Here is a 16,641-nt window from a genome sequence, read left to right as displayed (position 1 = left end):
CTAACGGTCTAATCAGATTCAATGATCTATGCTAAGCTACAGCTAAAAGTGCTACCGCCAGACCCGGAGATCAGCTGAATCTATTAGAAAACGGTAAAACTCAACTGTTTAACTCTTGGGGAGTTGGAAAATGAGCTTATTTTCAAAAATAGTGGAGTCTTCAAAGGAATAAATTATATTTTACAACATATTAACAGGAAAAAGTTATTGTAAATTGTAATAATATTTCACTATATTACTGTTTTTACTGTCCCAGCCACAAAACACACAAACAGCCAATGTGGAAAGTGAAGACTGAAGACGCACTAGATGAGCTATTTCTGCATCTGGCCACAAAACAAGCCTCATCACGAGAAATCACGATTCTGCTTATCAAATTAGTGCAAAACCAACAGACGGATAAAGGCCTGCAAACAAAACTCCCTTATGTGACTCAATGGAAGCAAGCACTGGTTAGCGTAATCACAACCATACACACACACACACACACACAAAGAATACTGATTTAAAACAGGAGCCATAATAACCCTGGTAGCTTTGAGCAGTTTGTCTGTGGAATGAGATTTTAAATGATGGTGTATCTAAAGAGTCGCTGTATGTGCGTAGATCATCGGAACGTAAACTGGGGTGAATGTTTACAGTAATTGGAGCCAAAGTGAATAAAGCTGCATGTGGTCTGGTAATCTGGAGCAGTTGATAGCAGTGTTTCCCAAGAAAGCACGGGGCCCACATACGCATCTCTCCAACCTCTCTTTTGCTTTGTTGTGACCAGCACATATCAGCTTATCTACTCTAATGCTTCTGTGTTTACTAATCCTAAATATAGTACTATAGCTGTTATTATTACTTGTATTATAGCTCATACAGTAATATTACAACTATTACAGTAAAGTACAACTGCCGTGCCGACCATTATAAAACTCTTTCCAGTTTCATCAAGTCTGTATCTATATTACTGTTTTTACTGTATTTTTGATCAAATAAATGCAGCTATATATGTTGACTTTGTTGCAAATGTGCCACTTTATTTCTTGTAACTGGAACTTTATATCTCACAATTGCAACTTTATCAAAAATTTAACTTTTTCCATGATTGCAACTTTATTTCAAACAATTGTGACTTTGTTTCTCATAATTGTGATTACTCCCTATAAATTAGGGCTTGGCGATATGTCAAAAATATCTTATCGATAATCGCCTTTAAAAATATCGCGATATCCGATAATATCGTCTACGTAAGCCCCACCTCCACCACGCCCCGCCCCTGCCGAGACAACATTGCCGACATGCACCATAAACACACACCATCTTCAGTTTGGTCTTAATTATTGCCACAAAGTTTGGTTTTACTTTTCTTAGTTTGGGCTTAAACTAACAGAAAACATAAAACAGATAACTGCTTTATTTATTTAGAAGCAGGGTAATTTAAATTTCATTTTTGTATTGTAATTTTTATAATTTTTATTTTATTAATCAAAATACAATGCCCACAAAATAATATTCAGTGTTGGGCTGCCGAATCTCCGAATGCGTGCATGTTGAGGGCCGAGCTGAGATATAGGCTTCCCGATAATGTTGATAATCGTCTGTTACCTGACTGTTGACATCGACATTGCGATACTTACGAGACATCGTCGATATACAATAATATCGTCATATCGCCCAGCGCTACTATAAATGTGACTTTGTTTCTTGTAACTGCGATTTTTTTCATAATTGTGATTTTATTTCTTACTTTAAGATTTATCTTATAACTATCTGCTTTGTTTTTCATTCTGAGGTTGAAACAGGCTTATTGTCCATGCATACTGTCTTTGTTGTGAAATTGGGTTGGTCTGTATTCTCTCTGCGATTCGTAGAAGACATCTTTGGCATGCAGCAAGTGTGTGATTGTCACTTCATACACACATAAAGTTAACATTGCGATGAGACCCTGAGCCTTGTAGGCGCCTGGCAAGCTCTCGCAGCAGCACTGAAAAAATATATTTTATTAGACAATTTAAACAGAGCTCACATCATCCAGAGCAACATCAGAGGGTGCAGAGTCCCCCTGCTGCTTTACAGCATATATACAACCACAACCACATACACACACACCACCTAACCTCATATTCACCCCTGATCCCCACCCAAGCCACCTATAGACAAGCCGACGAGTATGTGAGCATGTGTAGTGTGTGTATCTGCGTTTGGCACCTTATTCCTGTCCTGTGTGTCCACCTCACCAGGTGCCATGTGCTTGAGGAGCAGAGACAGAGGTTTGGAACTCGAGTTTCGGGTTGCCAGGTGTAATGGAGTCATTTCTTCCAGATCCTTTAACCGCCAATCTGCGAGGCGCGACAGTAAGAGTTTCATGAAGCACACGTTGCCCTGAAAAGCATGTGGACATGCAAAAAAAACAAAAAACAATCAACAACAAGCTATTTTTGTCTGTTTGTAAGGAATGGAGGATCACAAACTAATAGATCACAGTCCCAACTCCCAAGCATGAATAACAATCCATTTACCCTAAATTGTTATGCTTTCAAAACAATTTACTACACTATTTAACTATAATTCAGTCAGAGCTGTGGCCAAGTCATTAGGGCACCTGTGAAGACTGATTGAAACCACTAACACTTAAGTTGTTGAGTCTATTTGACTGATCCATTCATGAATCGGACAACACCTGTAAACTCACAACCATTTAAAATATCATTTCTTTTCCCAATTTAAATCTGGCTTCAGTCAAGGTCCAAAATCCTTCTAAAACTATGATTTCAGTTCAGTTAGATTTACTCCAGTGTACCATATGCTTCATATGCTTTCTCATATCTGGGATATCATAACTTAATATGCAAAGGCAGCTATTTGTGAGTTCACTTGCCCAGAAAATGTGACACTGAAGACTGGAGTAATGGCTGCAGAAAATTCAGCTTTGCAATTTTTAATTTGTAAATTGTAGTTATGCTTCACAATATTATTGATTTTGATAAAAAATACAACTAGAACATGATTTCAATTCACTCCCAATTTATATATTTATTGCGGAAAATGTTATAAGCTTGTGAAGTTTGTAATTTTGTTCTATGGAAGAAAACTTACTCCTATTTGGGATTCCATAACTTAATATCCAATTAAGTTGGATATTGCTCGTCCTCTGAGCAGTTTGTAAAAAAAAAATAAAATAAAAAAAATGTAAAAACACTGTGGGGTATCAAAACATTGCCAAAATATCCCAACCAGCTCAACACAGCAACACTGGCATGATTTTAGGTGACACTATCTGGTTGCCCAACCAATGGCAGACAGAGGGAGTATTTGGGGGGAAAGCCTGACTGACAAAATCATTACTTTTACAAATTCACTTACTGTCTCTAGAAATTAAATTACATATTTCACCTTTAAAGTCAGCATGAAATGAAAATTTGCTCTATCTATTGTCTAAATGCATTATATTTATCTTACTGTGAATAATTCAATCATGCATACGTTTCACTTTAAACATTTTTTAGACCTCGATATTTTTAATTCAAAAGTAATCTCAGTCTTCCAGTAAAATGACAGACTTCTCTCTGGTGATGTATACTGGACTTCTCTAATCATTTCGTCAGCTTAAACCCTGCCCCTATCTTAAATTCAAACTCAAGCTTGCATTCAGATCTGCCTCCATCCAACCAACAGCTGATGGATAGAACCAAGTCCCTACCCAACTATTTTCTTGTGCAAATATCTGTTTAACTTGGATGTACATCACCACACAGAAAAAACATCTGCCACTACTTTCCAATAGACTGACCTATTCTTCATCTGCATTTTACTAAAATGACAAAGCATCCAAAGTCAGCAAAATAATGAAATAAAGTGATGAAGAAAGTGCTTTGTGTCACCCAGGGACATTATTTTTGGGCCGCGATTTTGGAGTAGAGACGGCTGTTTATCCATCTAAAGGGTCTGAAATGTGTCTGAGTGTGAGCAGCCCTCCCTTCTCATCCAGTATTCTCCCAGGCCTCCTTAGCTCCCATGTAAAACATTCTGGGGAGAGCCCTCGTGTGTGTGTGTGTGTGTGTGTGTGTGTGTGTGTCAGGGTTCTCAGTCTCTATTCCCAGCCCAATTAGAGTGTTAATCCCTGAGCTACAGCTCTTATTGATCTAGATGTCAGAGTGTTAACCATCAATTCCGTTCCTCCCCGTCTTCCTCTCCTCACACTCTTCTCCTTTCCTCTCCACTGTGCTCTGCTTTTCAATCCTCTTCTCGTCTCATTCAAACTGTCCCGTTTATTAAGTCAAAATAAGGTAACACATACAAGCGCTCTCATATTCAAATCTTTAGGAGAAATGTGTCAACACCACAAACACTAGAGGGCAGTAAACCCTAACAACACCAACCCTTTGTAAGTGACTATCAGAATCAGGGTCAGCTCAGAGACAGACACAGCTGTGTGTGTGTGTGTGTGTGTGTGTGTGTCACCTTCTGAGCTGCGAGGTGCAGTGCGGTCCTCTGACTGTGGTCAGTCTTGTTGACAGCTGCATCAGCCTTAAGCAGCACCTCTGCACAGTCCAAGCGGTCGGCCAGCACACAATACATCAGAGGAGTCCGGCCGAACTGATCCTCACTGTCCCGCAGACGAGACTCTGCTGCAGACACAAAGCACACACACATACATAACCCTAGTCAACCTTAACCTATTACTGAAATCTCTCTTTAATATATAAGGAAATGGGTGAGTGATATATTGAATATTAACAGTATATTCATGACGATTTTCCTGGCGATATAAAACTAAGCAACACTGCAATGAATTTAATGGGCTTTTTGTGTGGTTCTTAAGTTTACTAGGATTTTAATTCCCATATTAAAAATTTTGAATGTACTTTGTACAATGACTGTTTGGTTGAATAAAATACAGTTCTTAAGCTATTTCAAAGTGAATGTACATACTGAATATCATCAAAAGGATGAAAAATATACACTACCATTCAAATGTCTGTAATCTTTCTGACTAGTAAGATTTGTTTTCCATAAATTAATACTTTTATTGAGTAAGGTATATAATAAAGTATTTTATTCAGTTAATTTATTCATGCATTAAATTAATCAAAAGTACCATTAAATTCATAATATTTCATAATAAATGCCTTTCTTTTGAAAAAACTTTCTTCTTTATTCATCAAAGAATCCTGAAAAAAAGTATCATGATTTCAGCAAAAACATTAAGCAAAACAACCGTTTTCAACATTTTTTTTTAACAACAATTCAGCTTATTATAATGATTTCTGAAGAATCATGTGACAATTAATCACCGAAAATTCAGCTTTGCCATTACAGGAATAAATACATATAAAATATATTTCACATATTACTTGTATTATTCATATGACTGTTTTTACTGTATTTTTGATCAGATAAATGCAGCTTTGGTGAGCATAAGAAACTTCTTTCAAAAACATTAAAAAACCTACTGATCACAAACATTTAAATGGTGCTGTATATATTGCACAGCCTTACATGGAATACATAGTGAAGAGCATTATGAGCACTGGGATATGTGTGATACCTGTGATCAGTCTCTGTAAGGTGTTCTTGTCTCCATTCACAGCAGACGCATGCACCTGAGATGGATTCTGGGGGAGCAGCATCGCCTGGTGCACACACACATCAGCAGTCATGCACTGTGCTCACACAGAGGCCAAACATCATGATTATAGGGCTTGAATCTAAACTCACTCTTTCTGAAATGAGCTTTGAAAGGTGACCAAACCAACCATTACATCCACTCGCAGTGGTTCAGCCGGAATGCTGGGTAATCCTCATACAGGAAGGGGGCAAATCCCCCACTGGGACACACCCTGCCCAACTCATCTCTTATTCATGCTCATCAATATTGCAAAATATATTAAAAAAAAAAACAATTACATACACAAATCCACACTAAATGTGTGTGAAGCGTGTTTATGACTGCAGAAATGTCTTTTTCAATGAGCGCTATAACCCATTCATGCAATTCCCTTTTTCTTTGCCATTCTTTCCCGTCACACACACACACACACACACAACTAATTAGCCGCTCTGTTCTCACGCACCTCATGAGAGGGTAATTGGGGTTAGTTAATGCAGACTCATAAAACTACTAAGAGTTACAACTACATCAGTAGCATGTGTGTTTGTGCGTGTATGTTCTGATTAAAGCCTTTAAATGCTCTCCGATACACTGGAATTCAGCTTTATATGACTCCACGTAGTTTAACGAAGGAAATCAGACATCACAAAAAAACGCGCGCGCACACACACACACAGTCTGTTTTTGGAATCACAATGTGGAAAAAGACAGCAGGGGGGTGCCTTTGAGAAAGGTGTGCATGTGAGGGAAGAGCTCTATCTGTGTATTTTCGAGCGTGTTTGTGTCCGACTGCACGGTAGTGTGATCGCGTGGGAAGTGATTTTCCGTGAGAGCAGGTTTTTATGGAGGCTTCGCTCATATCAACCACTAGCTTTCCTCAATTTCCTCCAGACTAGGACGCACACATACATGCAAACACACACTGGGGCTTAACAACAAAAATGCCTGGCATACAAATCAAACGACTTTCTCTCAAACGTGAAATAAAAGGGATTCAGACTTTGTTAAAAAGAAGCTGGTCATTTTCAACATGTTAATGTTTTTAACTCAATTTAAAAAAAATGGAGAGATGAAATCAATTATAAATTATAGTGGCATTATATTGATGATCATTTGAATGGTGCATACTCTTTTTGACTAATTTAATTAGCAAACTTTGCTATTGTAGAATATTACAACTTCAAATTCAAGTGCAAATTATCTCAACTAGCTAATAATTCAATTAACATTTAAACTAATAATTTTTTTTTTTTAAATACAGCATCTGTCATTATTGTTTTTTTTTACCTTGAACTAGAACTTTTATAATTATTAGTTTAAAATAAAGTTTCAGACAAAGTGAACGAATATATGTTATAGAGACACAAAATAACTGATTTAGATTTTCATTTTTCCATTGAAACTCTGGAACACATTAAGGATTCATGCAATGTGCACAAAAAGGAGAGCACTTCATCTTAAATGTGTGTGTGTGTGTGTGTGTGGGCAAGCATCCAGCTTGTCTAGCCCAGCCAAATGACTCCCCACCAGCATCTTATTGAACAACCAGCTGAGTCAGGATTTAGGAAGAAAGAGAGACAGAGAAGAAGAAAAAAGAAAGAATAATGAAGAACAAACCACAACAGGGTCAGAAGTTGAGCTGTGTGCACATTTGTCAGTAAAGCAGTATCTGGCATTGCAATAGCAGATCTGTATGATTCACATCATCCTCTCGCTTTCCAAAAACACAGCTTTTTTTTCCCCAAATCCCTTCTAAGTATCTCGCTGAGAGACACTGGTCCTTTCATCTAATGCCCAGAGGGCAAATCCTCCATACTTTCTCCAAGGAGAAAGGGCTCCAAGCTGTGAATGCATGCAAGCATCCCTGCGGATGCCATCCGTAGTGTCTTGCTCTTGACTGACATGATCACCTTGTGTCTCATTAACTGTGGTTTCCCATTATGCCAAGCGACAAATGAGCCCCTCTGGTGAAGGAGGTGTGGCTTCCAATGGGCAATGTAATGCAATTATGTAGTTCCAAAGATGTCAGTCACAACAAAAACATGTTAAAAAACAAATTAAATAATACGCACCATCTAACATGTGTGACATCTAAGATGTATAGCATACTGCACATAAATGCAGGAAAATAAGTGGTGAAAAGATGTGCATTTAAGAGTTCTGTGCATACACACACACACACACACACACACACACACACAAACAATTACAAACAAACCGCTTTCTATTCAATTTCGGTATTAAAATAAAACACAACTGTATGCATTGGCTTTTATTGTTCAGTCACATTCTACCATAAACAGATTTCTACATCATTCATGAGTATAAATCAAGAAATTAGAAAGAAACTCATATTTTAAATATTATTTATAACAATCAATCCACTTTGTTTATTCCTGTGCATTGACTTGGAAATTGAATTGTTTTGATTTGATTAGTTTAGCATTATACTGTTTATTGTTTTGTTTCCTTTTTATATTGTACTCTAGCACTTTGAGTGTGAGAAAGGCACTTTATAAATAAAACATATTATTAGTGTTATTATTATTATTCAATACTAATATATCACAATTCACAAATAAAAGTCTGTATGAGTAGTGTGCAGTGGACTTTTGAAGTCCCCTATCTGCATTATATCATAATAATATTATTTTATTTATTATTAAATTAGAATAATATTATTATATTATATTATTTTTATAATAGGTCACATCAAGTGATTTTTAAAATATAATGAAATAATATTTACAGTAATACAGTAACAAGCATAGTTAAAGCATATTTTGTATTTATATACTTTATTTGGTACTTAGTGCTGCTTTGCTATTATTAATAGTCAAATAAAATAGTCATTTTGAGATTTAAGTTATTAAAATTCAAATGTTACTGAAAGTAGTAATGTCACAACCGAGCAGGTTACGTGGCCAAAGATGGCCTGAATGAGTTCAACTGCTATGCATTTCATGGCCATCATCTCACTGGCAGCATAATTAGCCAATCACAGTGATGTGGAGGCACTCCCTATCATTTACACCATGCTTTAGGACCTCTATGAGACCACAATGAGCTGATGGGAGGCAAATGTTATGCTGCCTATTTGATATGATAATTTGTACTTAACTTTTAGTACAAAAAATACAGTGCCATCTCAAAACAAAATGGCAGTAGTCACTGATAAACAGACTGGTGGTGGCTCTCTAAGGTAGGACAGCAGTGATTTGAACTGACCCGAAGACTGAGAAACGGCACGGTCTGAGTCCCCGAAGCACACTTGGGCTGTGTTGCTCTGATAGGTCTCTTGGGGGCCAGACTCATAGTGAGGGGGAAGTATTATGGCAGACCCTTTCTGACATCTCTAATGAGGCAGCCTAGAGAGAGATATCTCTTTTCCACCCTCCTGTTCTTTCTCTCGCGCTCCCCCTTCTCTGTATCTCCGTTCCTTGCTTTCTCTCTTCACCATCTACTCACATAAACATGCACACAGACACACACACAGCCCCTCAGGCTATCCCCTCTCCTCCCTACAGCGACTAATTGGGCCAAATCTGTGATCTAATTAAACGTCCAATTAGTAGGAGAGGGGCCATTTAGCCGCTGGCTACACCGCTGTGCGCAGGAAATAATGTGATTGAAAAACAAACAGAAAATCAATGAGAGAGAGCGAGAGAGGGGGGAAATGAGAAGAAGAGAGAGAGACAGCGGAAATGAAAAAGATGAAACAAGATTTGAATCAGTTGGGTGTTTATAAGGTTAGAACGCAATGACCGACACATACTGCGGCCCCTCAACATAACAGATCATGTAGATGTGTGTATCTGTGTGCTGTCTCCCTCAGCGATGACCTCTTGAACACATGCTAATTACATTATTCGCAAAACACACGCGTTAACTGCATTATTCTATCCGTGCAGTCAGTAAGTACATTATTCTATTAACACGCTCAAAGAACCATAAATATCAGCACATCATCAATTATTAACAGCTCACTTAACCCCGGGGAGAGCCAAACCTCCCTCAGAAACATTCACTTATCCTTCACTTCATTAAATATTAATATAAGGGTCACATTCAACATGGAGGCCATTGAATAGATTGTTCTCATTCATACTGTACACGCTGAGGGTAAAGGCCCAGAAGGGTCAGACTAAAGTGGCACACACACTCACACACACATGTATATATATTTAGAGAGAGAGAAAGAAAGAAGGAGAGAAAGAGAGTTTTCATATTAAGAAAAATAAACATATATAATGAAGTAACTTATGTGAGAAAAATATGTATCCGATTTAGAATAAGAATACTCAAATTACAAATTATAGCTGATAAGTGAAATTTGCCAAAAGCTGAAATCTTCTGGTTCTGGTATACCTTTTAATTAACAGCTTTTTACATTCACAGTCACACCTGCTATTTTACTGTGTGAAATGTGTCTTTTTAATGTGACAAAATATTTAAAAAGAGTAATTTTTAGCTTGGAAATCTCTAAAGGCGTTAATGTGTCAGTTATATGCAAGCTTCTACTCTCAGCAAAGTTTCTTATTAATAAAATTAGCAAAACTATTATGTCAATATTAATTATATAACAAAAAAAAAATTAAAGTATACTTTTAAAACTCCTAATACGTAATACAATACTCAAACTGATACAATACTCTTTCTGACTCTTACCATGGTGGTGAAGTCCAGGAGGCAGGGGAGGCCTCAGCAGATGTTACCCAGCTAAGTGAAGCCTTGCTGGGCTTGGCGTAGCCACAGATCCCCCCAGCAGCTCTGATCTAGCGTTCTGCAGGAGAGAGAGCGGATCACTCACACACAGAGCACAAACCACCTGCTCTGACCTACTGTGCCAAACATTACCAGTGCTCTATGCCAAGGCCGACTTACAGGAGCGGACTGACATAAAACGGTCAAACAACACTGGAGTCTTGCAAGAAACTATAGCCCACATTGACTTTTTGACACATTTAAATTTTATTTTTTAACTACTCACAGCTGACAGCTATGTAATATAATATTATAAGATTAATAGAAATTTCATCTGCCATATTTATTTTTATTGACACATCCTGGTGATCCTAGTCTGTTGATGCACACCCTGTTAAATATATGCAGTGAATAGTTGACAAACTTAACTGAAAAACATCATTGAAATTTAATGGAAGTTCTCTGTTGTGTGGAATTTAAATCACAACTTTATCTCACATTTTTTTCTTAAAGCCATTCAGAAGAAATCATAACAGGCACAAATTAGTTGTTGACAGAAAGTGACACTATTATGCTTAATCTGGATAACAAAGCTCTAATATTTACATTTTGAGAGAAATTAATGACATTTGTTTTAGTTCATAATGATATCTCGAACACTGGTACCTTAGCAAATCTGAGCTCAATTTGAGACATTGTATATGCATATGCATATATAAAACAAATAGAATCAAAAACTGTACAACAATAAGAAACCATTCTACCAGCTCATACACTTTTTTCAAACTAATGCACACCGTGCCTGAATAACTATTTTTACAGTTTGTTTATTTAGGTTGCACGTGGTGGGTTTGGACTGGTAGATAAATCACTAAAACAAAGTAAAGTATATGAATCAGCTGCAGTATTCACTGACATCTTCATGAACACTTTTGTGTCCAAGCTGCAAATAATTAAACAACAATTTTAACAAATGCAAACATAGTTACATAACTGCTATAATACTTCTACAACAACAAACGGCTGTGTCAGTCATTCATACAATGAATAATGTGTAACTTTGAATGTGTTTGCATTTTAGCTTGATTGCTAAATACTATAAAATCCCCGTTATACAGTTGGGAAACGATGACGCAACTTACCACATTCAAGGTGAAACACATTTGATCTGATACTTCCATATCTGACTTCAAACATTACAAACTTTTCCAACGCACTGCAGTGTTTTCGCAGTTTTCATACATTTCGGGACTTCATTCCCGCTCTTGGTCAATGATACTCCAAAATATCTTGAGACCGCAAACACATCTGTGCACGTAGGTAAATAAAACTACAAATACCATAGGTCACATTCTCACCATACGGTCTTTAAAGGGATTTGTAGTTTTTAATGAACAGAATTTAGTTGACTGAACGACCCCCTTCCCAATAATAAACTACAGTTCCCACAATTCTCTAAAACCCGGAATCCCAGTTCCCGTAGTCCTGGCCGTATGTACTGCCCGTTTCCTGCAGCAGAGGAGAAGGAGGTGGTGTTGAGAGACTTGCAAGATCCAACAACATCGCAACCTCAACCAACACCACTATACAATGAAACTATCATCAATAATACCCGCTCCCGAACTGCGCTACTTCACCCTCCTGCTGGTATGTGGCTGAGTAATCGCGCGCTCTTTCAGTAACACACTTTTCGCAGGTTTACTTCGGATAGCTAGCTCATATAACGCTAGCTATTGGAAGGAGTTTATGGACTTGGATGTGATGCTCTTGATTTACATCGGTAATTAACGGGTGATGATTATGAGGTCTTCAGATTTGGAACAACGGTTGACTTTTGCTATGTCATTTCTGAACAATAGGTCTAATGGCCTATGATGAATGTAGGTTACAGTGTGGCTAACCAGCTATTAGAGTTACCGGACTTGTAGTAATGATGCAGCTGCAAGTATGGGACGTTTTGAGAGTTTATACTCTGTTGGCCAACTATTCCCATTTAATGCACAACCACACTTGCACATAAACACGCCAACTTGCATGGTAGAGTGTTTAGAGTGTTTGCAAGCAAACTAAGGGTCATTCAATCATACAGCCTTTATTTTTAGCAGTTTCAAATGCAGTGTTGAAAGGGCCAGGAGAGTTTTGCTCCCTAGTGTAGATAATGACGCAAATATAGGAGTTTTGGATGAATATTGCACCATGTCACTCACAACGCAAGTTTGGGAAAGTCCTTTAACAAATGAATTAAGCACTTGAAATCGGTTTTTAACAATAGGAGCCATACAGTTTTCAGGTGTCAGCAGTGATCTTTATAGTCCTAAAGTAAAGAGAGGGATATTTTGGGATTCATTTCATCCGACTTTACAGAGAAGAAACCGGTTGGAGAACTTCTCTGTTGTGGCCGAATCCTATTGGCTGTCAACCCGGAAGTGACCCACGCTGCTCCGCTCAGCACAGCATGATGTGAAAACCACAGCAGCGGTATCTTTGCTGCCAGTGTGGTACATTTTAACAAGCTTTTGATTTCTCTTCGATTTAATTTTATCAGGGCCAGCATACTGGTTCATGATCATATATTATGTTATTTGGTCTTTTTTCCTTTGTGAAAGTAATATATATCACCCCAGAGCAGAGGTAGTTAGCTTGAGATTGACCTCTAAGAGCTTCTTTCAGTGTTTTATTAATCATTTCAATAACATGAGTGAAAATGCTTGTAATCCCGTCACAGTGCATACTTGTGTCGTGTGATATAGTTTGTTCCTCACTCTGATATCGTTTCAAAGCAACTTCATGATGGCAATAAATACATAAACCCACTTTTGCCTGATAAGGGTGAAATACAGTGTGAAGCCTTACAGATTTGTTTATGATTTCAGCCTATTTTAACCTATGTTTCCAGGGTTATCACAAGTCATTCTCACAAATGGCAGCTAGCTACATAACAGTACTTTGATGACATATCGAAGGTTACAATAAAACATAAGTAGCGACAGATAATTTCTTCCATATTGTGACGTACACTTGAGTGTAACAGATTACCAAAAAGAAAAATATTTATAACATGCATTTAGAAAGTGGGTGGATTTTCATTTCATGCCTTTAAATAAAAGTCATTTTTGCATAACAGAAATCAAAATGTTTACGTTGGTGAAGCATAACCCATTCCCTTCAAGGACGAAAACTATATAGATTTTATTCTGTGAGAATCGTGAAGTCCACACCACAGCTGGAACAATATAGTTGGAATCATTGTCAGAGCAATTTTTATTTTTTCAGCTGATAAATGATAAAAATTGGAATCATCCAACTTTAAAGAGCTCAAGCATTTAAAACGGCAGATAATCTGTAGCAAGCGCTAATAATAAACAGAATTGTATTGTCTGTTGGTGTGGACACTAATATAGTTATCGTTTTTTGTGTGAATGGGCCTTAATTCTTTCACCAGCCCTGTGTTTTACCCATGAACTGAGACTGCAGCATACAATAGAAAAATACTCAGGAACTTCAGGATGTGAAAAATGTGAATTTAGATGTAGAACCTGCTGATCAAACCTTCGTTTGTTTATCTGAAGTAGAAACTCCCCATATTAGAGCTGGGAAAGTCCTTGTGATGAATCTCATTAAGAAATGGATATGCATGTGACCAAATTTGTTTACCGAAAAAACATGCCATATGTTGGGTCTAGCTGTGATTTTGTACTTTGTGATCTGAGCGGTTGAGATCATCCCATGTGGAGCCGTGTGTTTGTTTTGATTCTGTGGCTGTGTTGTGACAGTTGGAGACTTGAGTTCTCATAGAGATTAACTATTGAATTTAGGCAGTGTTGTTTAGCAGATGCCAGTTTTGTTGAGGAGGATCACATATCCTCAGTGTGTGTGTTTGATATTATTTTAGTCGGAGCGTTTTTTTCTTAAAATAGTCTTATTATTTGATCATGGACTTTAAGACACTACACTAGTGTGAGGAGGTCTGCATCTTATAATTTGCTGTCAGTCTTGCCGTTTAGTGTTTTTCACTTGTCAAGTAAGTTTGTTTCTCAGTGTTTATTTAAGGAGGGGTGAAGATGTCCGTCGTATAGGTTTATACCTGTCATCAGAATATCTTTGACACAGTGAGTCAAACAGGATGTAGTGAAATGTAGCAACAGCAGACTCATCCATCCAGCCAGCCTCTTTAACACGTGGCATTATCAAACCCTGTTCATGGTCTCTTTTGGATTTATCACATATGTTAGATAGCCACATTACTTGGCTTCAATGAACTTTGGTAGTGATGTGATCATTTCAGAGTAATAACACAAAACATTTATTTGCTAGATTATTCATACCACCTAGAATCAGCCAGACTAATACCAGACTAATTATGCAACTTGCTGCAATTAATTGTTATGATTGGCAAATTAATTGTGTTTTTCTCATGTCAGTTTCAGTGGTAGACACTCATCTTAAGACACCATTTATGAAGTGAAATTGTAAACAAATATAATGTAACATTTCTGTTAAGTTTTAGTAAACAAACATTCTAATATAAAAATAAACAAATACACATGCGTGTGAATATATACACTACCGCTCAAAAGTTTGGGATCAGTAAGACTTGTAATGTTTTTAAAGAAGTCTCTTATGCTCTTCAAGGCTGCATTTATTTGATCAAAAATGCAGAAAAAAAAACAGTAATCTTGCAAAATGTTATTACAATATAAAATAATGGTTTCTATTTTAATATACTTTAAAATATAATTTATTTCAGTGATGCAAAGCTGAATTTCCATCAGCCATTACTCCAGTATAAAGTGTCACATGATCCTTCAGAAATCATTCTAATATACTGATTTATTATAATGTATTATTATTAAGTCTTACTGATCCCAAACTTTTGAGCGGTAGTGTATATTAAGGCTGTCAAAATTAGTGCGTTAATAACGCAAATTCATTTTAACGGCACTAATTTTATTAACACGTGATTAATGCAGCACGCATTTTCTGTTGCAGGGTTTCCGCGGGTCCTTAAAAGGTCTTAAATTTAGTTGTATCATATTTAAGACCATAAAAAGTCTTAAATGGTAGGCTACAAGAAAGTCTTAATTATGATTTCAAGAGGTGGTAAATTTGGGGACGGAAAGACAAGAATTGCGATATGGCTTAATGTGCCGATTTAACTTCAAAAGGCGATGATTTCATTGAATAAAAATGAGCGCTGCATGTTTCAAACTCAGCTGCTGCTGCTGCTTTGTTTACACTCGGAGAAACCGCTATATTTCTGCCGTTCTGACAGCGCCATCTGCTGGCAGAGAATGAATTTGCATTTTCCCATCTGCTGTTTCTGTTCAGACCAATGCGAACATCCACCCATGTTTTTATGCAGCAAACACGCAGTTGTAAATGTGAACTGGTAGATCGATAAGAAGATAATGCATTATAAAAATCTAAACCATGTTTTTACCCTGCAAACACGCAGAGCTGTAAATGTGAACTGGTGGATCGATAAGAAGATAATGCATTATAAAAATCTAAACAATTAAGCCAGTAAAATATAGTTATATGTTATTTAATTAATATAATAATTAATTGATGATAATTGTTTGAATTAATATTATAATTGATACTTTTGACTTTTGATTCAATTTCTTAAAAATGGTTTAAAAAACTTTTTGTTTTTGTGAAAACCTGTATCTGAATTCTTTATGCTCTGTTGAGTATGGTTTCACTAATAATTAACATACATTTGTATAAAGCATCCATATTTGTCCACGTCCATAAGGGTTGGGCGATGTCTACCAAATTGGCATCCAACGATGTCTACAGTGAAACATCGTGATGGACGATGGCATCGGGGGGGGTACATGAAAGTTCACTTACCACATACACAGAGTAAGGAGAGATGACTGATAGGACAATGGCGAATGATTTGCAGATACTGAGCACCACTGACAAATATCTAATATTGTAAAATGTGTGGTAGCGGCAGTACTGGTCCGTAGTATAGAGTCCGTGTGATCACGAATCACGAAAGTTTAAGTAAAATGAGAGCACGCATTCGAAAGCGGTTTCAATGCCCTGCATATTAGCAGCGGCTCCCTGATGCCCGCAATTTATATACAGTATAATTACCCAACGATATAATTGCGAGAGAAAGTATTGAAATATTTTTTATCCTCCCATCTCGTAGGCTATTTATTCCCTTTAGGGGTTCTGTAGTACACTTAATTTCCTTTCCGAACACGGAATTGGGATGCGGCGGATTGCGGGGGAGAGATCACAATGCCGGCTAGGGCTGTGCGATTTGGGGGAAAATATCAAATTGCGATTTTTTTGACAGATATTGCGATTGCGATTTGATT

General features: G+C 37.1%; 2 protein-coding genes across 3 annotated transcripts in view; one reads left to right on the top strand and one right to left on the bottom strand.

Annotated features, from left to right (window-relative positions):
- The window catches only part of LOC107657729 (inversin-like), a 25,249-nt gene extending 13,641 nt beyond the window's left edge, over positions 1–11,608 (bottom strand). For both annotated transcript variants that reach the window (XM_016445957.1, XM_016445956.1), the window contains exons 1-5: positions 11,446–11,608; positions 10,268–10,382; positions 5,537–5,621; positions 4,450–4,616; positions 2,197–2,370 (exon numbers count right to left, since the gene is read on the bottom strand). In XM_016445957.1, coding sequence (XP_016301443.1) covers positions 2,197–2,370; positions 4,450–4,616; positions 5,537–5,621; positions 10,268–10,270 — 429 coding nt within the window. In that variant the 5' untranslated portion in view covers positions 10,271–10,382; positions 11,446–11,608. The remainder of the gene's footprint in view (positions 1–2,196; positions 2,371–4,449; positions 4,617–5,536; positions 5,622–10,267; positions 10,383–11,445) is intronic.
- Positions 11,609–11,821: 213 nt separating this feature from the next.
- LOC107657727 (endoplasmic reticulum resident protein 44-like) overlaps positions 11,822–16,641 on the top strand; it is an 18,135-nt gene continuing 13,315 nt past the window's right edge. The window contains exon 1 of the mRNA XM_016445953.1: positions 11,822–11,950. Within this exon, the coding sequence (XP_016301439.1) occupies positions 11,894–11,950 (57 nt within the window). The 5' untranslated portion in view covers positions 11,822–11,893. The remainder of the gene's footprint in view (positions 11,951–16,641) is intronic.

The sequence above is a fragment of the Sinocyclocheilus anshuiensis genome, unplaced genomic scaffold (assembly GCF_001515605.1).
Source record: "Sinocyclocheilus anshuiensis isolate Anshui unplaced genomic scaffold, SAMN03320099.WGS_v1.1 scaffold43, whole genome shotgun sequence".
Classification (NCBI taxonomy): Eukaryota; Metazoa; Chordata; class Actinopteri; order Cypriniformes; family Cyprinidae; genus Sinocyclocheilus; species Sinocyclocheilus anshuiensis.
Note: the sequence above shows the minus strand (reverse complement) of the source record. Positions and strands in the feature narration are given on the sequence as shown.